This window comes from Silene latifolia, chromosome 5 (genome assembly GCF_048544455.1).
Source record: "Silene latifolia isolate original U9 population chromosome 5, ASM4854445v1, whole genome shotgun sequence".
In the NCBI taxonomy this organism is placed as follows: domain Eukaryota; kingdom Viridiplantae; phylum Streptophyta; class Magnoliopsida; order Caryophyllales; family Caryophyllaceae; genus Silene; species Silene latifolia.
In genome coordinates this window covers 7,922,220-7,948,511 of record NC_133530.1, presented here as the reverse complement: position 1 = coordinate 7,948,511, position 26,292 = coordinate 7,922,220, and the positions used below count along the sequence as shown (strand labels likewise).

Here is a 26,292-nt window from a genome sequence, read left to right as displayed (position 1 = left end):
GGTTTTCCTAATGGTAATCTCCTGACACAATACAAAACTAAAGATTTTACTTATGGTTGTCTTCCGAATGCAAAGAATAGAGCGTTAATGAGTCGTTATATGTACGATGTAGAGATCCATATCTAATGATCGAGACTAAGTGATTTTACCTTCAAAGAAAAATAATATGTATACAATAGTGATTTTTTAAGAAGAGACATGTATTTCTTGGCATGTTATATCTTTCACATTGAAAAATAATGTAGGCATTATGAACATACTACGTCTAAATAATTAAATTATGTATCTCACATTGAAATAATAGTGTACGGTAGAGTGATTCTATAAATATAAATAGGAGGCATCCTTGAAACTTATGTATTAATCCAAAATTTTTTGATATAAAAGATATAGACTTTTTAGCATGTTATATGTCCCACATTGAAAAATAATGTAGGTGTTGTGAATATATTATGTATAAATAATAGATATGTCCCATATATATACATTTTCTATATTATATTAAAGTGATGTTTATAATTTTGATATAAAAACTTTATATTTCATTTGAAAAAAAAGTATCGTATGAAAATTATATAATTAGATTGTGACAAAAAAATGTTATCATTAGAGTGTATATTGTATTGTATTGTATTTTCTCATTATTAAATCGGGTTGATGTCAAAGTAGGTGCAAAAAAAAAATGGTGTACTTAGTATGTTATTTGTCCTACATTGAAAAGTAACGTAAGTGTGGTGAATATACTATGTATAAATATTAGAATTGTCCTACATCGAAAGATTATCATAAAGCATGGTGATCTTATGATTATAAATAGAAGTCATAACCCAAAATCTTTTGATTCCCTGGCCTTAAGTATTATCAGGGATAACTCTTAAAAGAGTTTGTATTACTGTCTCTACAATAATGGTTTCTAAGATAACTCTTAAAAGAGTTTGTATTACTGTCTCTACAATAATGGTTTCTAACCTAAGTTAATGTTTGGAAAATCTTTTTGTTATTATAATATATACTATGTATTTCTTATTTTATATTCAAGTAATGTTTCTAATTTTTATATAAAAACTTTTAAATTTCATTTGACAAAATAATGTAGGTAAAAAATTATGAAAATAATATTACTAGATTCATGGTAAGAAATGCTATCATTAGAATATATATAGATTTCATATAATTTGCACATATTAAAGATGGTGTATTTCATAGTATGTTATATCTCACACATTGAAAAATAATATAGGTGTGATAAATATACTACATATAAAAAATAGAATTTTCCCATATCGAAATATAGCATAAGGTGGGTGATTCTACGAGCATCCTTGGAACTTAGGCATCAACCCAAAATCTTTTGAGTCGCTTAAGTATTGTCTTGGAGAGCTCTTAAAAGTTTATATCATTATATTTTCTACCTATAGATTTTATATGTCCCATATTGAAAAATAATGTAGGTGTGGTAAATATACTATGTTTAAATAATATAATTAGAATTGTGTTAAAAAATATTCTATCATTAAAGTATAGGTTCTTATCATTTGCACATATTTTAATTATGATAAAAAAAAATAGAAAACAAACATCCATGGTAGCATGTGTAATCTATCAAAGTTCAAGGTTACCATGAGAAATTTCCAATATTATAATGATATAGTTAATAAAATTTGTATTTAAAAGAGAGATATCCGTACCAATAAAACAATAAAGGAGGTATTATTTTTTAATTGTTATTTTATTGCCACGCCATCAAACTTAACGTCCATTTAACAGCCTTTACATTATGGGGTACCAAGGATAAAAAAATGGAACCTCAAGGGTACTATAGGCAGATTTTTAAAAGTAGGGGTAACATGGAAAATCTAACAAAATTAAGGGGTACCATGGGAAATTTCCGTATCTCAATTATGTTAAATTTTTTTTGAAGAAAAATAACGTACAAATATTAATGGAAAGTACTTGATCATATTATTAAATTTAAATATAACTATTAGATATAATGAGCAGCAATTATCTGTATTCGGTATTCGAGATCTGGTTGGATGTCGAACTAAGTACAAAAAAGATGGAGTAATTCTGATTATGTTATTTGTCCCACATTGAAAAATAATGCAGGTTTGATAAATATATATTACGTATAAATATTAGAATTGTCCCACATCAGAAAAAAAATCCAATTTTTGTGAATATATTACTTATAAATAGTAGAATTGTCCCACATCGAAAGATTAGTATAAGGTGGGGTGATTATATGATTATAAATAAGAGTTAACCCACGTATATATTAATCTTTTTTTTTTTTAAAGAGATATTTTAATAATGTGTAAACAAATCATTAGACATATAATGTAAACATTAAATGCTTATAACGTTTTTTTTTTTGCATTGTAAATAAGCTAATTACCCCGTTGCAACGCACGAGCATTCAAACTAGTAAACTAGATAAAGAGGAGTATTTGACGAATATCTCTTATGCTATTTTATGGACTAATTAATTGATTTACTAATAGGAATATAAATAATAGTTGGGCATCAACCATCACTTTAAGGTTTTGGTTGAGATGGTTCATCTATCATGGTATCAGAGCCAGTGTCTCGAAGTGGAAACCCAGCACACGGTACGGGGGAGCCGGTGCACAACTGACCACTCTTCAAGCCCAACGGGCATTTGAGATGGTTCATCTATCATGGTATCAGAGCCAGTGTGACCGAAGGTCACGGGTTCAAATCCTGGCAACCTCAAAACTCCTCAAAAACTCGAAGTGGAAACCCAGCACACGGTACGGGGGAGCCGGTGCACAACTGATCACTCTTCAAGCCCGGCGCACAACTGACCACTCTTGAAGCCCAACGGGCATTTGAGTGAGGGAGCGTAATAGGAATATTTATAATAGTTGAGCCTCAACCATCACCTTAAGGTTTTGGCAATTTTCGTTGTAGTAGTTCAGAAACATCCTCTTTATGTTTTAACTAGATGAGAGCGTATGTAGTATGTAATATGTATATTGTGTGCACGTGAAACTTATTAGAATAAATCTATATATGCTATACATAACGCCAGGGTTTAAATTTACTTTGTCGGGTGGGATTAAATTTAATTTGCCGAGTGTATATTATTAGTAAAACTGTTACCGTAACTAAACCAAACCTCCTTATACCTTTACATGTGTCTCGAATTATTTTTGTGATTGTCTCGTTGCATCAACGTAAAGCAATAATCTCCGTCCACTAGTTCAGAGATGCAAGGATTTGATAACTTTGGATGGATGGATTGTTCATATTGACCATATCTACAGAGAGGCTAATCTGGCTGCGGATTGACTAGCTAACAAAGGGATTCACTCGCCTCCAATTCAACCACTACATACCATCCTTTACTCTCCTACCGAAGAGCTTAGATCTATTCTTCCTTCGTGATGATACTTTAGGCGCGCGTCTCGATCCCTTGTTGAGTCATTAGTTAGTTTTCGGGGCTTTGCCCCTCTTATGTACAAAAAAAAAAATTAAAAAAAAAAGCCATAAATTACGATACATGACATAACCTAGGATTAATTACTTGCTTTTTAGGGATTTTAATTAATTTGATACAAAGACGGAAAATTCTAAGATTAATTGCATGGTACTCCTTAAAAAAAAATTATTTTATTTCATTGTACATTACGATATATGACTTAATTTCAATTTTTCGCATAGACTAAGTCGCTAAGTTATACGATAACGTGATACATTTGAGCATCGGCTATCCAATACTTTTTCCCAATGTCACTTGAACCCTTTTACAAGCTACGTATCAAATAACAGGGTTTCAAATGCCCTAATTGGCGCCAAATTCACTTCAAAGTTAAACCTTATGCTGTTCATGAAAAATCAAGCATAATGTATGAAGATTTCCAGAAAATTCAAATCATTCAATCTCACTAATTGTTCTACTTCAATCCAGCGTGCAGTAAAAACCCTTTTTAACAACCCATATGATCTTAGTATTCAAGATTATGGCCATCTTCTTCAATTTTCCGCAAATCGTCGCTTTTTACGCCTCGGACAACAAATACATGCCCGCTTTATCGTTCGCAAATTCGCTGTTGATAACTTTATTGGGTCAAAGTTTATAACTTTTTACTCTAGGAATGATCGGTTATGGAATGCACGGAAGGTGTTCGATGAAATTCCCCAAAGAAATACTTGGTCTTACAATGCTATGCTTATCGCTTACTCGTCTCATAGTGAGGAAATTGAGACATTGACATTGTTTTCGTCTTTTTTGAGGGATTCAGATGTGTTTATGAAGCCGGATAATTTTAGTCTTACGTGTGTGTTGAAAGCGTTGTCAAGCTTGTTTTTTGATGTGGACTTGGGGAAGGAGATACATTGTTATGGATTACGAAATGGGTTTGATTCGGATTTGTTTGTTGTGAATGGGTTGATTACGTATTACTCGAGATGTGATGAGTTGGGTTTGGCTAGAAAGGTGTTTGATTTGATGAGAAAGAGGGATATAGTTTCGTGGAACTCGATGATTGGAGGGTATTCTCATGGTGGGTGTTATGACGAGTGTTTGAAACTTTTTAAGCTGATGTTAGAGTTAGACGATGGGAAAGTGAGGCCGGATGGAGTTACTATCGCTAACGTTCTCCAGTCCTGTGCCCAGAAGAAGGACCTTGTTCGAGGCGTGGAAGTCCATCAGTATGTGATGGAGAATAATATCGAAGGGGATAGTTTAGTTTGTAATTCTATTTTAGGGTTGTATGCTAAATGTGGTAAATTAGATTATGCTAGGGAGTTATTTGAACAGATGATTAAGAAAGACGAGGTCACGTATGGTTGTTTGATTTCAGGCTATTTGGCTTACGGGCATGTGGACAATGCGATGAATTTATTTCGAGAAATGGAAAATCCTAGTTTGAGCACTTGGAATGGTCTGATTTCCGGTATAGCACAGAACAACCTTCATGAGCTTACCTTTGACTTGATAAAAGAGATGCAAGCTTCGGGTTTCAGACCGAATTCAGTGACGATTGCAACTCTTCTCTCGTCCCTATCCAACTTCCCCGATCTAGGAGGAGGGAAGCAAGTGCATGCTTATGCCATCAGAAATAATTATGACAGTAACATTTATGTGACAACTGGTTTAATCGATGTATATGGGAAATCCAGTTTTCTTCTGGGGGCAAGACTGGTATTTGATCAGTCGAGGCATAGAAGTGTCGTAATTTGGACGGCAATTATTGCAGGATACTTATCTCATGAAGATCCAAATCAAGCAATTAAACTTTTTGAAGACATGTTAGAATATGGAACCCAGCCAGATCCTGTTACATTAACTGTCGTGTTGACTGCTTGCGCTGAGTTAGGTGATACACGCCATGCGCAGAAAATACTCGAGAAGATGCATGATAAATACGGCATTCAACCTGTAACTGAGCATTATGCGTGTGTAGTTAGAGTTTTGGTGCGAGATGGAAAGTTTACTGAAGCTGAAGAATTTATTTCTAAACTGCGTTCTGAAACCATCCCCAACGAGTTGGAAAACGAAAATGCAGATGATGGAGATTTGGAGATCAGAATATAAGATGGTGCTTTTTGGTTTTTTGGTAGTCGCTGGCTTTTCGCCATAATAGAATTACTCGAGATATATAATATGGTTCAGATGTAAAAATCTTCAGGGGGCAAACATGGGATACATGATGTTTGATGTCGAGGGCCTTCAAATGACTCAAAGTAGTGTTCTGTACGATTCAGATTACAGAGTCCCGGATCTGGTAGAAGTAGGAAGGAATGTGATTTTCTGAGTATTAATGATATTGTTTTCACATTACTAGTGTTAATATCAGAGGATGATCTCTCTTATTCCAAAACATCGCATCAGACTAGCATTGTTTAACGGTAGTTTAAATGCGCGATGACCATAGGAAGTCCTATTCTACCTGAACCAACAGAACTAAAATTCCACGAAAAATTAGGGGCCTGTGTAAGGAACTTCCCCGAAAACACACCCTTCATATTTACATTATGTACACGAGTGCTATTTTTTTAGGTTCCAACAGTAAGCTGTGTTCCTCGAATGTGACTAGGGTTAGACATGAGTGGGATTACCATAGCTCCAGTTCCGAGGCTCCATATTGAAGCATCAAAGCAGCAAACAAAAGGTTTAAGAAAAGCGACTAAAACTGAAACACATTACGAAAGCATTCATTAGGTTTGTCTTGATAAATTACACTTTGAAGACTCAACTCAGAAAAACCAACAAAACCATTTTCTGTAGTCACCTACTTTACTGCTATGACTTACATTAAAAATTAAAATTCCAAGTTTTTAAAACAAAAAGAAAAGAAATAAAATAAGGCAGAATGAAAATTTTATAGTATCTCAAATATCCTGTACAAAGACTTGGAACGCCTTTAAAACGGACGCCAAATGCAAATCAGCCGGTTAGCCCTGAGCCCTTTCCATGCATGGGGCATTTTCGTCAACATGTCATGATTTCCAATCATAACCTAGACTGTCGTCAAGATCATCCCCGAAAAAACCATTTTCTGAAAAATCGTGGGGTAGATCTGAAACCATATCGTCTGTCAGATGGAGCTTCTGAGGCACATCGGGTATTTTTTGATTAAATCCACTGTTTGTACCACCACCGGCTGAAGAAGCAGCGTCATTGTTCGAAGGAGATCTGAAACTGTTACTCTTGCTGAGGGTGGGACCCTCAACACCGGGAACATTGCTTGATCCTGACGGTGTTGCTGGCCTTGCGTTGTTCGCGTGTCCTAAGCCACCAGAAGCTGGGCCCGCACTAAAGCTTTTCTGGGGGCCGCCTGCATTATTGCTGGCAACATCCTGCAGCAACTGCTGGATCATCTGCTGCTGCAAGGACGGGGATTGGGAGGACTGTTGGTTACCACCAGGCTGTGGGCCTTGTAGAAGCCCATTACTACTCAGAGAACGCTGAGGCGGATAATGTTGGGACCCATGTGACTGCTGAGCACCTTGGAACATAGATGGGCCTTGATTTGAGTTATTAAGCGAAGACGATGCTTCCTGGTGAAGTGAATGGGGGGTAGAATTGAAGGAACTCTGCCTCGCCATGTTGGGGTAGTTGGTTAAGGCTCCAGGCCCACTTTGAGTGGCTCGGTTATTGGACATAACGTTATGGTTATTATTACTGGTATTATGGTTGTTCAGCCCTGATTGCATTGACAGCAGTTTATTGATAGTGTCCCGGTCAGTGGGCAGACCCTGAATACTTGCAAGCTGCTCCATTTCTTGTATCCTTTGCAATGGGATCCTGGGCGTCGCATTATGTCGAGGATAACTTTTTAACCCCTCTGCAAAATAGAAATTAGAATAAGAATTTCGATACAATACTTCACCAATATGAAAAGTTGGAACGGAGGAATGTGGTGAGTATACAAGGTTTCTCCAACCGTTGTAATTAGCTAGTAATGAAAACTAAAATACAGAACTATGGATCTATGGTTACGTTTTACGTAACATCACTGACATGACATGACACTTTATTTTAGACCAAAACATTAAAAAAATTTCTATAACCCAACCCGACCTGTTTAACCCATTTATTTTAGACCAAAACACTTTATTTTAGACCAAAACATTCGTCGTGTTCGTGTCAATACTAAACGGATCGCCACTACCCCAACCCTAACCCATCCCAATTACATAAACAGGTCATTTGTCTCAACCCTAACCCGACCCATTTAATTTTTCTATAACCCAACCCGACCTGTTTAACCCATTTATCTTTAAGCAGTTCATTTTTAAACCACTTAACCCGTTTAACCCAGTAAACTAATACAACAAACTATGCTTTATAACCCTATTATCCAGAAACTCATGAATGAAAATGCTAATTTTTAAGTTGCTTTGTTGAATTATTGACTCAAGCCAAATACATTATGACAATTTTAAATAAATGGGTTATTCGTGTCGGGTTCGTGTTAAAAGATATCAACCCTAACCCGACCCATTTAAGTTTCGTGTCATGTCGTGTCAACCCATTTACTTAAATGGGTCACAACGTCTTGACCCTAACCCGCTAACTTCGTGTCGGGTTTTCGGGTCGTGTCAATGATTGTCGCCTCTACATACAGCCAACGGGAAGCTGACAGAAAAATTGCAAGTAACACCTTTGGATTCTTCATTACTTTAAAAGTTGCTTATAATAAGAAACAGCGGGAGGATCAAAGGAAAACCAATCAGATTCTTGATTAAGCATTAAGCATATTATTATTACTCCGTACTTGGTATTGAGGGGAAAAAAATAAAAATACAAAATCATATTTGGTACAGTAGAGCAGATGAGAATAGTTACCAATAGGTCCGACTTTATTATCCCGGCAATAATCTACGAGGTCTTTCATGCTATTAACAACTTCGGCAATCTGTCACAAACCACATGAAAAAGCATAAAACATAGCTGAAATCGGAAACAGCATCAGCAGAAAATAGACAGTACCGACATACCTGCAAACATCTAACATATCTCTTAGAGAAACCCAAGTCATTAAGTGACTGCAACTCCAAACTCTTAGCAAGCTGGCAACCAGCTGTTACAACCCTGTTGCAAACAAATATTTCGATGTTGCAAAAATAAAGATGTCAATTATGTTTTGTTCTACTAGATACTTTAATTTTTGAAAAGTTACGGAAAAGATTCAAAAGCTTACATATTACTGTTTGTTTGAAGATCTTGAGAAGAAACTCCTTCAGACCCACTGTCCGATAGCGTACTTTGACATTTTTGAGCAACTTGAAGCAGCTGTTTTACCTGTCAATAAGTATCGCTTTTAGTCTGATATAACTCAGTTGAGTAGACAGAGAACATTCCCTGGCTAAAATGAGGATATGGTTGTGGGTGCACGTCTCCAAAACAAACAAAAAATTGAGAATTAAGCTTAAACATTGTAGCTTCCTTTACTTTTGTCATGCAAATTTCCCTTTTTGGCTGATTTCGACAGTTTCGTAGGAGTAACAGTCGGTACAGCTAATACGAAACAGGGGTACAACTCCAAAAATGAAGAGTTGAAGAAACAGGGGTACAATCTTTCTAATTGTGCTCGGCTTTATGATAGGAGACGAGAAATGAATCGTTTGATCTCTCTCCCTCAATGAAAAATGGTCCCCTCTCTTTCCCCTTAGCCCCTTAGTCTCCAATTTTAATCAAACACACTCTTAGCCTGCCCAGCATAGACACAAAATGTACACTCTGCAACAAATTTATCAAGCTCAGAGAGGTTACACGTAACCCTTGACCCAAAGATACAAGATGGCACTGGCAAGTGGCACCCACGATAAAAATGCATGAGCAGCCACATCAAAATTGGATGACCAACTATCACCAAAAAGGAAAAGAGAGGGGGAAATCGAAAACATTAAACTGTGTTGCTCTGGCCTTTGAGCAGAGCGAGCATCAATAGAAAACAAATTCAACCAATGGACCAGGAACGGAGGAGCACGCATACATGTTAAATGGAAACCACAGCAAAGAAGCTCAACAAGTCAGCAACGCAGATTCTGAGCAAGAAAACTTGCCATTGGACCCGTGGCCAACCCAGAAAAAATTGTTTGCCATTATTGGATTTATTTATAGTTCCACATCGAAATTAGGCAAACCGCACATTAGCAATTTGTTTTATGACGTTCCGGGGTGCCATGTATTTCTAATGGACCCATTTTGCATTGGCTTATATGCCTTAGCACTAGTTAACCAAGACATTAAAAGTTAACGAAATTCAAAACAACTGAAAATCATTAGCCACAGTACACCGACATCAAACTAAAAACAGAAAACAATACCTGGGGCGCCACCAGCCTCCTTGGAAGCAGCTCCTCGTGGCGTCGTGCACAGAAGTCCCATGATAAGATCTGTTAATTAAAACAGGTAGATCTTAAGAACATTTTAAAAGGCAAAAGAACAACTCCGAAAAGGTGAAAACCATTGCAAACTCATGTCATGACCTCATACCTTCAAATCCTGAGTAAATATTATTCTAAGCTGCCCCTCACGAACAACCCGTAGTTGCTCATATACACTCTCCTGAACTGCTTTTCCGTATTCCAACATCATTATTCCATTGGCAAATCTACGCTCACGAGGTAAGTCGACAAATAGAAGCTCATCTATTACACCGCTGCCAAATTTAATTTCATTGAGCCGGGGGAGTACTTCAAATGTCGCTTCTGTTAAGACGTAGGGAATCAAAGGATAGTGAAGATGTAAAAGTTAATTAAGATGGTAAAAACAGATACAACAAACCTAGGGTTATAAAACCGAAAAAAACAAATATAAGTCATTCTAGAGACAGGTCACTAGCACATTAAATCCAACATCTAACTTTCAATAGTATGGAACAGTAAATTTCATCTTTTCAATCTGCCAACAGTAAACTATCAGTTAGGAGTAGATAATATAGCTACAGTTTCCTCTTATCTTACCATGAGAGATCTAAAACTCTAAAAGTAGACAATAATTTCAAAATGAGAAGAGATCCGAAGAAGCCAAGGAACAAGGGCATTGGCATATAAGTTGACTAACCCAAGAGAAAGAAGAAAATGATCACCTTTACCAGACACGTCAAGAGCCATAAGTAGTGACTATTGCAAAATGGGATATTTAGATAATTTGCTGAAATAAGCTATTTTACAGTGATGTAGGTGACATGTGTATAATATTGAAAAGAACAAGAAACATCATATAATCTTCCTAAGCAATACCTGCAGAATCATTTCAAGTGCTTATTAAAGATACAGTTATTTACGAGTACCATAGCAACAAGATATATAAGAACTAGGATAAAAGCATTGATGTAGAGTATAGTACAACTTACCGAAACCCCTTCCAGATTTTGACCCACATACGTCACAGTGCCATGCATCCTATTTCATGCAAGAAGCAAAATTAGGAAAACAAGCCAAGGTGCAAAGTAATATCTATAGCACGCAACTATCCTGTTGCATTAAAGTTGAACCAAAGTTCGGCTTAAGTAGAAGAAAAAAAAAAGGAAATAGAGATGGAATGACTTACCATGGATGCTTGAGGAAAAACTCCTAATGCATGGTGTCCGACATTTTCATATAAAGACAGGCACCACCTTTTCTTAGCACGAGGAGCATAATATTCCGCAACAAATTTCCTCCAATAAGCAATAGTATTTTCCTGTTAACACACTCACTAAATAAGCCTGGCAGCACAAAGCACATCTATTACCAAATACAGCAACAGTACCCCAACACCTCAAACTCTCTTGTCTATGCTGAGATAAGGGTGTTGGATGTACACAGCCTTAAGCATGCGCTATAAACAAAGATAGTGGTTTATAGACCAAAAAGACAGTCTGCAGCTTCATGGTACAAGCAGCAAACAAAGCTACGTGAGTCAATTTATCCCAAAGCCAGATAACAAAGAGTTATTGGTAATAATAAAATAAAATAGTTAAATGCAAGATATCATCAAAATGACAACATAATCCATCAAGGCAAAAAAAAAACATACAGCTGGTCGTTGCCGCTGATGATAGAGGTACTGCATCAAACGTCTGGCACATACACCCCCAGTATCATATGGGTTCTTCATGGCAGCCATTTGCTGCATGCTTTGTTGCTGAAGTTGTTGTCTCAACTGTTGTTGTTGTTGTTGGTATTGCTGCTGCTGATGATGTTGCTGTTGCTGTTGTTGCTGCTGTTGTATTTGAACCCTTTGCATTGGCGACATAGACTGCAACATCTGTTGTTGTTGCCGTAACCTCTGTTGCTGAAGGATGGCCTGTAGTTGTGGATTAGAGTTTTGCAATTGCATTGGGTCCTGCCTCTGAAGGATTTGCTGCAAAACTTGCTGTTGAATCATGTCTTCTTGCTTGATATCTAGCCGTGGCTTTTTCTGGAGGTGGGGTGAATTCATGGGATCTTGAATGAAAGAGTTTTGGCGTCTTGGGCCCATGTTAACCAAGTGTTGGCCCATTTGTGAGTCGGGCAGTGATGACCCACCCGGACCTCCTTGTTGAGAATTAGGATCATGGTGAGAACCATGTTGTACACCTGTGGGTCCATCTATCACAGATGACCCAGAGACACTGATATTATTATTGGATGTAAATGACATTGGTGACGCTGGCAACCTTATGTACGACTCACCGTTAATGCTCGCACTTCTTTGCAACTGTGGTCCTCCTGAGAAGGCTGAGTTTGCATCAGTTACCAATGAACTAGGCCCAGCACCAGCACCAGCACTTGGCCCACTGTTCAGAGCCACGTCTCCGTAACCCGACCCTAGATTCGAACGCCCTGTTCCAGAAATCGAATTGGCAGAATTCCCAAAAGACGAACTCAAATGAGAGTTGATTACATTCTGAGACTGTGCATCTCCTTGGAAAAAAATACCAGAAGTTGCTGAAGATTGTGAGAGTCCTCCAGCCATCCGAGAAGGCGCCATGAGCGGCACCGTCCCTTGATGGCTAGAATCCAGATAACTCTTTAAAGCCAGGCCTATTTTCCCCCTCCTCAACACGAAAATTTAACCCCAGACTACTCAACTTGAGCTATCAACACAAACCCATTATCTTTCCCAACAACAAAAAATGCAATTTGATACACCAACAACAAGCTTTAGTTTACCCAAATCTTGCTGCACAGTAATTTATCGCGTTCGTAAACCCTTTATATACTCTATTGAAAACACAAACAATAATTACAATTAGCAATAGTACAACCTATAAATTCATTAAAAACAAACTCATATAAAAGATTTGAACTTTCTACCCTAACTATCAGTAACTCAATCGCTCCCGCAAATTGCAAGGTAAGGGGGAGTCGGATATACGCAGCCTTACCCTAATTATCAACTAAAAATCAAACCCACATATCATATAATCAAACTATTGATCAAAAACAAAACATAAATCAATAAAGCATCAAACTTTCATACAAACCCTAGAAAAATTCCTAATTTAACCCCAAAAACAATAATTACACAACTTTTAATCTTTTCAACCTAAAAAACTCAATTAATCACCAAATCATACCATTCTTGCAACAATCACCTCAAAATCTTCCACCTTTTATATATATTTCCAACGATCTAACTAAAATCAGCAAAACCTAGCTCATAAATTGAACTAAATAGCACAAAAGTTTACTTCTTTTCAACTCAAATCAACCAAAGTTTCTATCTTTACCATGCAAATATTACTACAACCACAAAAAAATCATGGGTTTTTACTAATTTTTTTGTGGGTATTTGTAATGATCACTACAAAACTATTAAAATACAAAAAAAAAAAAAAAAAAAAAAAAGATAAATTAAACTAACCTTGAAAATGGCAAGCTGGTGTTATACAAGTGCAAGAAATTGTTTAAATAAACTTTAAAAAAATAAGAAATTTATGTATGGAAATTAATTTATGAAGTATAATATTTATATTTATTTATTATTTGTATATTTTGAGAGAAAATCAAGAGTTTTTTTTTTGTTAAAGAGAAATTGAAGAGTTTATTTAATTTAAGAGTTAAAGATTAGAGCTTTTTTTTTATTTTTTTTTATATTTTTAAGGATATATATAAGTGGGGAAAAGGTGACCGACTATGACCGGTTGCTGAGATATTTAGAACTGGCTATTGTAGGTTGTTGTGAATACGTGGGAGTTGTTTAATGGTGTACGTTAAGGTAAAGTATGGGAATTTTTTTAGTTTGCAATATTGTTTACATTAAAAAAACACAAATTCTCCCTTATAACGGAGGGTATCCGTCACAAACTTGTGACGGGTACCATATCGTCTCACAAAAAACTCATAAGGGTGAGAGAAAGAGCACATGGGGTGGGTGCCCACCTTGTCCCCTCTACCCATTTTCACTCACATAATACCCGTCACAAGTGAGACCTACTGTAAAAAAAAAAAAACGTTACACTTTTGTATATAGTTGTAGGAAACCGTGTTAGATTGTGAGATTTTAGTTCCATTTGCTAAAAAAATACACTTGATGAGAAGGTGTATGAAATATTGAAATGTAGCAAGTCAATGTTGACTTGAGTTGAAGACAAGACTTGAATTGATATAAAAAGTTTTAAAATAAAGCTTAAAATGTGGTAAATCATCTATACTATATTTACTTGAGTAACACAGAGCAGCGGAGTTAAGAATTAATCAAGTCACAAATTCTCATTGAAGACATGACATATCCGTTACAAGCTGAAGATGGATACCATTTTACCTCACAATGTACCCACTTTTTCTCTCTCTGCAACACTATTCATGTGGTCCCCTTTCTCCACTAACCCATTTTGTTACCATTTTATCTCACAAAATATCCGTCACAAATGGTAACCCGTCACAAAGAAGACCAATTGTAATCAAGTAGAGGTGAAAAATCTCAATGGATACAAACGAGTAATGGTTTAAAGAAAATTCGAAAAAAGTTGAATAATTTTAATTAAAAATTTTGAAATTTCCGAGCATCAGATAAGGCGGGCGCCGTTGACATCATCAGCACCGTGGCACTGCCGACCACTCAATCTGACCCACTTGCCAGTCACCCCCTCCCCACGTAGTAACATCAAATATCTTCTTAAACCATTGAAACCTCCTTATCCACCTCCTATAAACCCCGGGTATGGGTTTTTTTTTTTTTTTTTTTTTTGACAACAATAAACCGATAATATTAAAACAGAAAGGAGTACAAAGACAAAATCCTATTACCCATTAGCTAAACTAACTAACCAAAAAGGGTAAATGACGAAGAGTTGACGGATTTCATGAACTGAATTCCGCACACCAATTGGTACTGGCAGTATGATAGTTTACGACATGAAAAGGAAAAAGAGACGGAGGTATATGCCGCTGACCGGGCAGTTCGCATAGCGATCAATAAAGCTCTTGTTGAGGCCTCTAGCATATTGTTAGCTCTGATAAAACCTAAATGTTCGTGTCTCGTATAAGAGTCTGAAATGGACGCTTGGAAGCAATTAACCGAATGAAAACGACCGACCAACACATAGAAACAGATAGCTCCTAAGGTGCTATTCTTATACTGTTGCATCGGTGAAGAAGCTATAGGTAGCGAATCTGAACCGTTTAGAGTACGCCAAGTTTCCGGGAAAAGTTGATGAGAAGAATAGAGCTGATCAGCAAGACGACAGATTCTTAAAGGATCCATCAAACACTGTTGGAAAATAATAGAATTACATACCGACCAAATCGTTTGCAAGACACAACCGAAGTAGAGTAGAGGATTGAGAGCAGTTGATGACTGATGAGAAAAATAGGTCACCAAATCAGCAAGCCAACGATTAAAAGGAACCATTGAATATGCTTGGGAATTGAGACCAAGCAAAGACGATCGCCATACATGCTGAGTAATATTGCAAGAGCGAAACAAGTGTTCTGCATTTTCCTCTAAAGAACCGCATAAATGGCAAGAGAGATTGAGAGTCGCGCCGCGTGCCTTGAGGTTTGCCAAGGTAGGCATGATATTGTGTGCAAGCCTCCAAAACAACAAAGGAAATTTAGCCGAACCTGGTAACTTCCATATGCAAGACCATGGAAAAGAAGACATTAAAGACGGAGACGCAGCAGAAGACTTATGCCAAAGGTGGAAATAGCCCGTTTTAACTGAATAGCTACCATCCTCCGTATATTTCCAGTAGAGGAAATCATCACTATCAAGAAGCGGAGGTTCCATTGCGATAATTAACTTTGCTGTAACCGGAGCAAAGCGCTGGAAAACGTCTGAAGCATTCCAGTCACCCAAAGGATGTATCAAATCCGATAAACTAGGAGCGGGTTCTCTGTCAGTCCCCAAACGAGTAGGGACAGTACCGTGCACCCAACGACTATTTACCAATCTTATCTGTTTTCCGTTGCCAATTTTCCAGCAAATTTCCGAGGAAACCTCATCCACCGCACGACAAATACCGCTCCAAAGGAAAGATGGTTTTGAGACACGTGATTTGGCTGTAGGGGTTTTTAATGATGGGGGGTTGGTGGTTTGAGAGTATTTTTGGGGTTGGTAATTGGTATGATGTATAGAGGTTTGCGACGGTGGGTTCGAAGAGGAGTGTGGCTGGCGTTGGGAAGACGTTGGTCGAAGCAAGAGAATGCTGACGATGAACTGACTACTCGTTTGCAGATTGGTTGACGGTGGCGATGGCAGCGCATCGATGGTTTAAGGATTATGATGGTTGACTTTGGGTGTTATTTTTTCATTCTCTTTACTCATCTCAAACCAAACAGCTAATTATATCAAAAGGAAACTTTTTCATGTCCATTTGTTTCCTTTTCCCTTTTCGTAATGTGAACTAAACGTCTCCTTAGAAATTGTTTAGTAAAGGGGCGTTTGGTTGGAGGCCTATAAGTAAGAGAAAGGGAAATAAAGTTATTGATTTCCTTTGTTGGTGGTTGTTTGACACAAACAAAGATAATGAAATTCACTTTCTTACCCCTCAATTCATCTAATTCCTTACCCCCCCCCCCCCCTTCCCTAATGTATGAGATTTCATTATCCTTATTTACCTACCACCATACTTGCGACTTCCACCACACCAGTCACCATCAAGACGCCATCGCCACCACCACCTTAACTACCCTACATAAACCGTCACCACAACACCACCGCCACAACCACCATTATCACCACCACCACGACGCCGCCACCACCACCACAACCACCCCACCTAAACCACCACCCGCGCACCAAAATAAACCACAACCCACCACACTTCATTTTTTTGATTTAACCAAACAACTAGCTAAATTTTAGGTAATCCCTTACCTTTCTCCCTCTTACCCTTTCTAATTTCCTTTCTCTTTCCATTTCTCTAACCAAACGCCCCCTAAGGGTATTCAAAAAAGGGTAAGAGAATCAAAATTCCACAACGATAGCGACTAGCACCTCGACAACGACACCCCTTGACAACTATCGTCGGCGCCCCAATGTTACAAAATGGTTAGGAAGTAATGGAGGTGGCAGTTAAGCAAATTTTTTAGTCACCACAAGCAAATGCTTATATGAAAATTACTACACTTTTACATTTGATTTGTTTAATGAACTTTGTTGTTTGTTAGTTTATGAGTGTACAAATGTTTTCAATATGTGTTTTTTTTTAAGGTATTGGTTTTTGTAGATGGTCCTATTTTGTCATTGCCCGGATAAATTCTCAGTGTTAATTTAATTCGGAGACAGAATTTCGGTGTTGGGGGAGTGTTTTTATGGGCTCCGGAGTGGTGGTTTTGTGTAAGAAAGATTGTTACTGTGGAGAGTCGGGTTGGTTCATCGGGGGCACTTTCGACGGAGGATGTTTAGTATGAGCGGTGGGAGTTGTCTTGACAAGTCATGGTGGTGGTTGGTGATGGGTAAATAAATGAATGGTTATTGAGATTAATGTCGTTTCTTTTAATGAGATAACCAAACAACATGTTAAGTTTTGGGTAATCCTATTCACTTCATCTCTTCCCTTTTTTTATTCCATACCAAACACCCCCTTAATATACACAAATGCACAATGGACCGCGAATATAGGTACCATATTGACAAAATACACCTAAATTTGTTAAGAGTTAAAGCTTAGCCTAACAAAACTCTAAAATGCTCATCCGATAAAGAAGATAGTAAAATACAAGTTAACAATGCTACATCTCATATCTTCAACTCAACTACTTAAAGGTGTCCAACGTGGCAGATCAACCTATCGACAAGGCTTACGATCCCCATCATCAACTAAGGTTGTGTCATGATTGAAATCCTCTACTTAAGAGTCCCAAACCAGTTCAAAAACTCTTACAAAAAAGTATAGCCTTTCCCAACCTGCATAGGCCCATCGACAACCAAGCCAGCATCGTCATGCATGAGCTAACTTGATCCAACCATCCATTAAACCAAGTCATGATTGGTCCAGGATCCAGCCGGTAACACCCCCTTCTTACCCGACCAAGGTAATTGGGAGATGTTACCTTCTCGGTTTTTCAAGACGGTGAATCGGAGTTACAATAAAGGAACATTTATTATAAATGACAAGTTTAGTGATTACAAACCATTAACTAATGAATAAAATACAACTCATGGCTACCATACTCATCTAACCAACTATACTCGTCTCGTGACTCATCAAGTTCGTCCCGTCTCCCGCGTACTATCCAAATCATCTATACCTAATCTGCACCCCATATGACCAAATGATATCATATGGATCAACACAGACCACCCCAAAAGAGACAGATGACAATTACACAGAAACACAAACGTCAGTTTTAATAAACAAATAAAAGATGGCATGACTCAAGTGTGAACATGCAACATGACTACTAGTATGAATGACATAACATCAAAAGACCACCACCACGATACTGAGACACGTCTAGGCATACCGACAACCACACTGGTACCGAGACACGTCCAGACATACCGATAACCACAAACAGGTACCGGGACACGCCCAAACGTATCAGGCCCGGAAGCCAACCGGATCCCCTGCCAGACGTCGTGTCTCAACCACACGAGTCCCTCCGTAACTCAAACCATTAATGTGCACGTCCCTCTTGGAGTGAGAAACTTCAAGAGGCGACTTAAGCGTAAGACGGTCTCCCAACCGTCGTACGTCTCCAAAGCAGCAACAACAACTCCTTCAATATATGATAATGATCAATGCATGAACCACAACCAGCATATCATAATCATCCTCTTAATGATGTGATTACCACTAAACATGTTATAATGCAAATACTCTAATTATGCAAAACTAACTACAACATCAACACAAACAACATTACATTATTGAAACCGAGTAGGATTAACCTACCTTTTAGCAATCTCATCAAGCTACTCGAATCCGGACCGAAACTGTCTCAAGGAACCGTCCCATCCTATACAAATCACATAATAACTATCACAATACATCATATACTAGTATACACTACAAAACCCCTTATTATTACCCTTTAATTACCCAAAATATACCTACTAATCACTAATTAATTACTCATAACGAATTCCCCAAAAAGTTAGGATTTAAAAGACTACAAAAGGGGAGATCGTTATTTACTAGGTGAAGGAGATAAAGAGGAAGGTGGTAGATCTTCTAATCCAAGCTTGAATCCCAAGTAGAAGGTGTTTGTGAGGGTTTAGAGAGAAGAGAGAGAGTTTGGAGAGATAAGGAGGAAGGTGGAAATGATTTTAGGGTTATGGGAGAAAGGGTTTAAATCCCGTATTCTGAAAACAACCACTCGACCAAGTGCCGAGTCCACTCGGTCGAGTGGACTCACTCGACCGAGTAGCACTCCACTCGGTCTAGTCCATGTCTAGTGTAAGGCTATTCTTCCCTCCCGTGTGATCTCCTATCGGTCTAAAGGTCCTCTCACGCGTCCCAATGTCTAAGTACGGGTCCCACAAAGGTCGAGTATTACACAACCAACCAAACACAAAAACGGGTTCCTATCTACGAATCTATGACCACCTCTACACCTACCACTAGAGCTGTACTCGGGTCGGGCTGACCCGGGATGGACAGGGCTCACCTTAAGCTCTGAACTGGCCTATGGGAGAGACGGGCTTGGCCGGGCTGGAGGATGTATGACCCGGGCCGGAATAGGGGTAGGCCAGGCTGACGAGCCTCACATGTATATATATATTTTTAGTTTTTCATAAAATAAATGGATCGGGGTGGACTTGGCTGAATATATAAAACCCGGGCTCAGACCGTGTATTGGGCATGTCGAGCCGGGCTAACCCGTTCCTTTAGCCAACTCTACCTACCACTCTCCATCTCCCATCAAATAACCAAATACTCCTATATAGACTCACACCACAATTTTCACACAACTCTCAATAGATACATACATCTCTATGCAATTCAACAACACAAATTGAGATCCACCCTCGAACTTAATCATCAACGCATGTATGTTTATAAACTACTACATGTGACCAATTAAACACCTCAAAAATACCGTTGCTTAATAAATAAACAAACAATTTCAACTTCTTCTCCCTTGTATCAAAATCCCCAACGTTGTTCAAAACACACCCTCTTCCTCCCTCCACCACCCGAGTCAATCTCGTAACCTCAAAACTCAACCATGGTGGACCTTGATATGCAGTCAATGGCGGCAGCCCTTGGATTATCCGTATCAGTGCTTAGATTCCTTCTATGCTTCGTTGCAACAATACCCATTAGTCTAATTTGGAGGATTATACCTAGAACTCTCCCAAAACACATATATTCTGCATTTACTGGTGCATTTTTATGTTATATTTCATTTGGGTTTTCTTCTAATTTGCATTTTCTTGTTTCTATCTTTATTGGGTATTTTTCTATGATCATTTATCGCCCTAAATGTGGTTTGATCGCCTTCTTCGCCGCCTTCGGGTACTTAATTGGCTGGTATGTTCTATACTAATCATGAGTTTTTTCTTAATTTGATTATGAAATTATATACTCCCCCGTCCCAAGAATTTGTTTACCTTTTATATATTCTTTGTGACGGGTATTTTAATTAAAAGTAAACAAATGACTACGACGGAGTTAGTGATGGAGTAGCTCACTCTGTGGAGCATTCTCTTTTTTGTTGTGTTGATTTGTTGTCTTGTTTGGATTTGTGTTCTGAAAGTGTACTTTTAATTTATCCTGAAAAGTTCAGACTTTTGTTGGTTTGATTACTGAAATTTGAGATTTTTGTAGTATTGAATAGTACTAGTATGAGTACTGTGCAACAACTACATCAGAGTTTTAGTCCCAAAATGATTTGGGGTTGGCTGAAGAATCATCATCTAAAACCGTCTGGGGCATCTAATAGGGCTCGAAATACACGTGTATTTCAAGCAAAAGGAGGTGAAAAAGCATAGGAGTATAAGTAAACAGACATAGAGGAGTATATTAAAAATAATAAGAATAATGTTGGTGAAAAACACAGAGTAGTATGAATACTGTGATTTTTCATATTTGTTCGAAAGGGTCAGTTTTAGTAGTGAAGTTAGTGTTTTTGAATGGTATTAAGCATTTACTTTGGTAGTTCATGTTAAAAGATTGAATCTTTTGGAGGGGGGTTGCTTATAGTTTTCTAGATGAAATACTTTAGATACAAGCGGTATGCTTACTATGCTCGTGCCATGGACATCTGGAATTCCATTCTAATTTCATGATTTCAAGTGCATGATTGTTAGTAGTAATCATTGATACAATGTAATGGTACTCCATACATTTTTATAGATATGTCCCATTTCCGTTTCTTGCGAGTGAGATTTTCAAATTGGAGCATTTTTATGGAAGTAGAGTATTACAGTTTAGTTGGATAATGAAAGAAGGGTCACTAGGAGGAGAGTGTAGCTTATTAGATTTTAAGGTGTAATTAGTAATTGCGTTTGCATGGGTCTGAGTGGAACAATGCTCATAGCATTAGGTCTTAATACCATACCAAACCAAACTCCAATTCACCACCTGTCTCCCTTTGTGAAATTGATAAGTAGATGGTCTTAATTTGCCGCGAGGTACGAGTGTATGACCCTTAATTGTTTTTGCTTATCAAGTGTTATGACTTCATGTAGTGAAATGGTGAATTGCAATAGTATGGCTTGCGCTTGCTTATCAACTTTCTGCACCTTCTGCGGACTTTGTATACCTTATAGCCAATTTTTTAAGCAAGAACTAGTGTGTGTATCAGTTATCTCAGATTTTTTAAATAGGAAAAGATCCTACACACACACACACACACACACACACACACACACACACACATCTGATATTCACTAGTATTGTTTCGATGATCTGAGATTGTTTTACTGCCCTTGTTAAATACTACGCTGCATTGTTTTTTTCTGCTAGTGAAGATTTTTGTACACTTAATGAAATCGTTTATTCTTTTCACTTCTGTTCTAGCCATGTTTATTACATGAGTGGAGATGCATGGAAGGAAGGAGGAATTGATGCAACAGGTAACCTCTTTTTCTAGTTATTTGACTGTTCATAATGTTGTGTCATACTGGCATTCTAGGATTTATAGCTGATATCATCGTTTTTTTCGTTTATAGTGTTTGGATCCTTTAATGGAGCACTAGTGCGATATTGGAAGGTTACTCCTAATAAATTTAGTATCGTGATACACACTAGTGAACATTGCTTCCGAACTTTGTCGGTATGTAGCTAGTGAAGTCACTGAGTGGTGGTACTTATGTTTCGAGTTTGAAACCGTTAGCCTCAGTATTCTCCTTTTTTTGTCACTACTCATTAGTGTGTACAGAATGCTGTTTGGGTGGGTTAAACTCTGTTCTAATCAAACTTTATTACGGTGAACTAAACTTTTTTATACCTATCTATGCTTACGCGGTTTCTTACTTTCATACATTGGGCTAGTCCTGAACATTCTGACCAATTTCTTAAAGTATAGGCCCTTAGTCGAGTAGGGAATACCACACAGTAATTGACCATTCTAATCTAGTCCAAGGGGCATACTGACATTTTTGATCGTATTGTCAGAATAAAATGCACTATTATCAACCAAGCTAATATGAACAGGCCAGTAGAATAGAGATATATTTTCAGCTGCACCATTGTTACCAGTTGCAAATTCAAGCGATGCTGTGGGTGCTATGCTGGTACTCATTGTGTATTTAGGCACCTGTTCTCCTCCCATCCGATCATGGAGTAAAAGCACGTGGAGAAAATTTTGAATGAGAATGCTTTTTTTTTTTTTTGAGTTTAAAGCCCCCGTTTTTTTTTTATATAATAGTGGTATATCTTATTTTAAATTGTACGATCACCATTTTCTTAGATTCCCTAGGAATTGTCTGTTACAACATGGTATAGCAGGGTCCATGGCTTGAGTTTGTTAACCTATGTGAGGCGTTTCACGCAGCTGCCTGTCTTTGATTTGTACCTCTAACTTATAAAATTTATGCCTGGAAAATATCTCAAGACCTCCAGAGCGTATCAAATCTACGTTGGAAAATACATTTGATTTGGTGTTGTCCTTGCTTTTGTTTTTTTATCAGAGCACAAGGAGAAATGATAATGCTCTTTACATTCATCCAACTTAAATTCACCTATAATTACATATAACCTAATTCCAAAAATCCGGTACCTCCAATATTGGTAGTAGTTTTTGTATTTGAACCCTACTCGTTTCTTCAGGTGCTTTGATGGTCCTGACACTCAAAGTCATCTCCTGTGCAATTAATTATCAAGATGGACTGCTGAAAGATGAAGACTTGCGTGAAGCACAGAAAAAGAACCGGTTGTTGAAAATGCCATCCTTGATCGAGTATGTTGGTTATTGCCTTTGCTGTGGAAGTCACTTTGCTGGGCCTGTCTATGAAATGAAGGATTATCTTGATTGGACCGAAGGGAAAGGGGTCTGTTCATAAAACACTCTTGTTCATTATCTTATTCTTGTTGTTAGGATAAACAGTTTTGCAAATCTATACCTCGAAATTGATTTTATCACATGATTCCTTTAGCAGACGGTCTCACACGTGAGACCAATACAAGTCCTTATATATAAGTAGCATTTAATTTTAAGGTTAATGTCTCATATAAGTTTCTTGTGTTTTTTTTGTTTTATGTTTGCAGCTGTGGAGCCCAACATTGAAACAACCATCACCTTGGGGTGGTGTTGGCCGGGCTCTTCTTCAAGCGGCTATATGCATGGGCTTGTATTTGTATCTTGTGCCACATTTTCCCTTATCTACTTTTACTAACCCCTCGTACGGGGAATGGGGATTTTGGAAGAAGCTGGGATACCAGTACATGTGCGGATTTACAGCTCGATGGAAATATTATTTCATCTGGTCTATCTCAGAAGCTTCCATTATTATTTCTGGGTTTGGGTTTAGTGGATGGACTGATACTTCCCCACCAAAAGCCAAATGGGATCGTGCCAAAAATGTTGACATCCTTGGAGTTGAGCTGGCAAAGAGTGCCGTTCGGATTCCACTTGATTGGAACATACAAGTTAGCACATGGCTTCGTCACTGTGAGTTTCATGCCTTTCACCTTTTGTTCTTCGTTAGACCGTTTCAGTATGGCTAGGCTGGGTAAACAATATTTCTTGTAAATGTTGATGTGAGGTATGCAAGTGGACACAAATGACTAAATGAGAGTGACATTTATGCCTTTATTTGGTAAATATCTTGTTTTGTTAGGAGAAAACTGCAAAATTAATGAAAAGGAATAAAGCAAAGTGTGAACCTTATTGTGAGGCTGTGTAAAAAGTAAAGCATGAACCTTATGCTTAAAAGAAGGAGTTTTATTTTTGTACAGTTTTGAGTTATGATGCGTGTGTGTAATATGTGTACATCAGTAGCGAGTCTTGTATGAGATGGTTTCACACGTGAAACTAATCTAAGTCTTGATGTATTCCTCATTTAATTATAGAGTTTAACATATTGGTCAGTTTTTGTGTATTGCACATATTTGGCATTTCACTATTTCAGTTACGCCTATTTTTCAACAATTTATGTTTCCACAGATGTGTATGAGAGACTTGTCCAAAAGGGTAAGAAGGCTGGTTTCTTTCAGCTACTCGCAACACAAACTGTCAGCGCTATTTGGCATGTAAGTTGTCTCTTTGGAACTAATTTCTTCAATGATTTACCTGATTATAAAACCGCTGTTAAAGTATTTGCTTTTCTCTTTTATTTTTGGGAAGTCGGGACTCGGAAGGCTGTTGTGTGAATATGATTCATGATTTAAATTTATAGGCTCAACAAACCTTGCAACTACAGTAGATTCTGGTTTGATTGTCAATTATCTTTGTTTTCTTCTAACTCTTACTCCCTACGTTGAAAACACTGATAGTTTCCTACCGATTAGTGACTGCTAATTCACCATATAAAAATTTAAGTAGTTTAGTAGGCCATTTTTTTTTCCTTTGACTCAATTACCTCTTGAAATCCGAGGAATAATGAAATCGTTGGTTTAACATGAAATTGAAAATAAATACTCGTAATATTTTACCATTTTTTTCCTCCTTTTCTTTCTCTGACTGTAAGTCTTCTGTGGTTACCCGACATTGCAGGGAGTGTATCCTGGTTACATATTTTTCTTTGTACAGACAGCCCTAATGATTGCCGGCTCAAGAGGTACTTCCTGTCATTCCTTAACAGTTATACTCAATGCTATTCATCATATTTTCTTCACATTTCTGTAACATAGATATTGTTTATTTTTCTTTACAGTGATCTACAGATGGCAGCAAGGTGTCTCTGCAAACGCTCTTAAGACGACACTGACCTTTGCAAACTTTGCATATACACTATTGGTTCTGAATTATTCAGCTGTCGGTTTCATGGTCAGTCTCTTTAAATTTTGGTTTTTTTCACTCAAAAATGAATCGATAATCAAATCACTAATTTTTGTTCTAGGCAACTAGTTTGCAAATGCCAAAGATGCTAATTTCTTCGAGTACTATGCAATCGATTCACTCGGGTTCCTCACATTATTGTTGTAGGTATTAAGCTTGCATGAAACCTTGACAGCATATGGGAGTGTGTATTATGTTGGCACTATTATTCCCATCATTGTCCTCCTCTTTGGTTCTTTGGTCAAACCTCCTAATCCAACAAGGTCAAAGGCACCGAAAAAAGAACAATAAGTGGATGAAGACGGTTTTTGAAGCGGCTTGTGCCTCCGAAATCTTGGAGAACGCTTATTTATGGGAGCATTGGGATGGCTCCAAGAGAGCCTCCCAGGATCGGCTCAAAGAAATTATGCTCTTCTGTTGATTTAACTTTGTATAATTTGTATAATTTCTAATTTCTATTGAATGATTTACTTCTCAAAGTTTCTGCCATTGTCATGGGAATAATGATGTGCTTCGATTTCAAAGGAAATGTCTAAAATAGTGATGACGACGAAGATGTGGTATGTTGTTCTATCTTGTGTTCCATTGAACAAGGGAGATACACCAGTTGTACAATTTAAGGAGAGTAGAATAACAGATAAAGCGTGATGGAATAAAGCAGAATGGGTCATTAATGTGCCTACGTTTCTTTCTAATGTGAAGTATTACTCCTTCGATCTGGAGCAATTTTCATCTTGTTTTATTTTGGATTTTTTTTTTTTTTGATTTTTATAGATATTAGGATAGTAGTAGTGTTGTACTAGAATGATTGTTAGATTGGAGATTAAAATATGAAATACACAAAACCTATGCTAATATCAATGAAAACACTTTTGTTAAATTGTTTAAAAAAAAAAAAGGAAAAATTGGAATGTTTTTGGGAAACTCATGAATTAACTCAACAAGCTTTCACCTTTTGTGATAAAGAAAAGTATCGTATTGTCATAAAGAAAAGTATCGTAATACGGA

The 26,292-nt window shown here is 37.5% G+C and overlaps 3 protein-coding genes across 5 annotated transcripts; 2 read left to right on the top strand and 1 right to left on the bottom strand.

The window, feature by feature from the left end:
• The first annotated feature begins 3,737 nt into the window (after positions 1-3,737).
• LOC141656600 (pentatricopeptide repeat-containing protein At2g37310) lies at positions 3,738-5,856 on the top strand. Its single transcript, XM_074463551.1, has one exon. The coding sequence runs from the start codon at positions 3,875-3,877 to the stop codon at positions 5,561-5,563; it is 1,689 nt and encodes a 562-aa protein (XP_074319652.1). The 5' UTR covers positions 3,738-3,874; the 3' UTR covers positions 5,564-5,856.
• Positions 5,857-6,141: 285 nt separating this feature from the next.
• Positions 6,142-13,536, bottom strand: LOC141656599 (putative transcriptional regulator SLK2). Of its 3 annotated transcripts, XM_074463550.1 has the most exons (11): positions 13,313-13,523; positions 12,139-12,669; positions 11,501-12,054; positions 11,033-11,164; positions 10,836-10,884; positions 9,974-10,188; positions 9,805-9,873; positions 8,676-8,776; positions 8,473-8,566; positions 8,321-8,390; positions 6,142-7,316 (listed from the first exon to the last, which is right to left on the bottom strand). In XM_074463550.1, the coding sequence occupies exons 2-11, from the start codon at positions 12,434-12,436 to the stop codon at positions 6,469-6,471; spliced, it is 2,430 nt and encodes an 809-aa protein (XP_074319651.1). In that variant the 5' UTR covers positions 12,437-12,669; positions 13,313-13,523; the 3' UTR covers positions 6,142-6,468. The 3 variants fall into 3 exon arrangements, with proteins under 3 accessions (XP_074319651.1, XP_074319649.1, XP_074319650.1); XM_074463548.1 differs by having other exon boundaries at positions 11,501-12,669; positions 13,313-13,536; XM_074463549.1 differs by lacking the exon at positions 13,313-13,523 and adding an exon at positions 13,026-13,286 and having other exon boundaries at positions 11,501-12,669.
• Positions 13,537-19,790: 6,254 nt separating this feature from the next.
• On the top strand, positions 19,791-25,838 carry LOC141656598 (lysophospholipid acyltransferase 1-like). The gene is made up of 8 exons (XM_074463547.1): positions 19,791-20,372; positions 21,864-21,919; positions 23,115-23,335; positions 23,553-23,955; positions 24,451-24,536; positions 25,000-25,063; positions 25,160-25,272; positions 25,432-25,838. Exons 1-8 carry the CDS (start codon positions 20,068-20,070, stop codon positions 25,573-25,575), a joined length of 1,392 nt encoding a protein of 463 aa, XP_074319648.1. The 5' UTR covers positions 19,791-20,067; the 3' UTR covers positions 25,576-25,838.
• The last annotated feature ends 454 nt before the right edge of the window (positions 25,839-26,292 follow it).

Coding starts and splice junctions, on each gene's coding strand:
- LOC141656600 (XM_074463551.1), top strand. CDS start 3,875: ATGAAGATTTCCAGAAAATTCAAATCATTCAATCTCACTAATTGTTCT.
- LOC141656598 (XM_074463547.1), top strand. CDS start 20,068: ATGGTGGACCTTGATATGCAGTCAATGGCGGCAGCCCTTGGATTATCC. Junction 21,920..23,114: donor AGGAGGAATTGATGCAACAG/GTAACCTCTTTT, acceptor TCGTTTCTTCAG/GTGCTTTGATGGTCCTGACA. Junction 23,956..24,450: donor TAGCACATGGCTTCGTCACT/GTGAGTTTCATG, acceptor ATGTTTCCACAG/ATGTGTATGAGAGACTTGTC.
- LOC141656599 (XM_074463548.1), bottom strand. CDS start 12,436: ATGGCGCCTTCTCGGATGGCTGGAGGACTCTCACAATCTTCAGCAACT. Junction 8,777..9,804: donor GGAGGCTGGTGGCGCCCCAG/GTATTGTTTTCT, acceptor ACTTATTGACAG/GTAAAACAGCTGCTTCAAGT. Junction 8,391..8,472: donor GATATGTTAGATGTTTGCAG/GTATGTCGGTAC, acceptor GGTTTGTGACAG/ATTGCCGAAGTTGTTAATAG.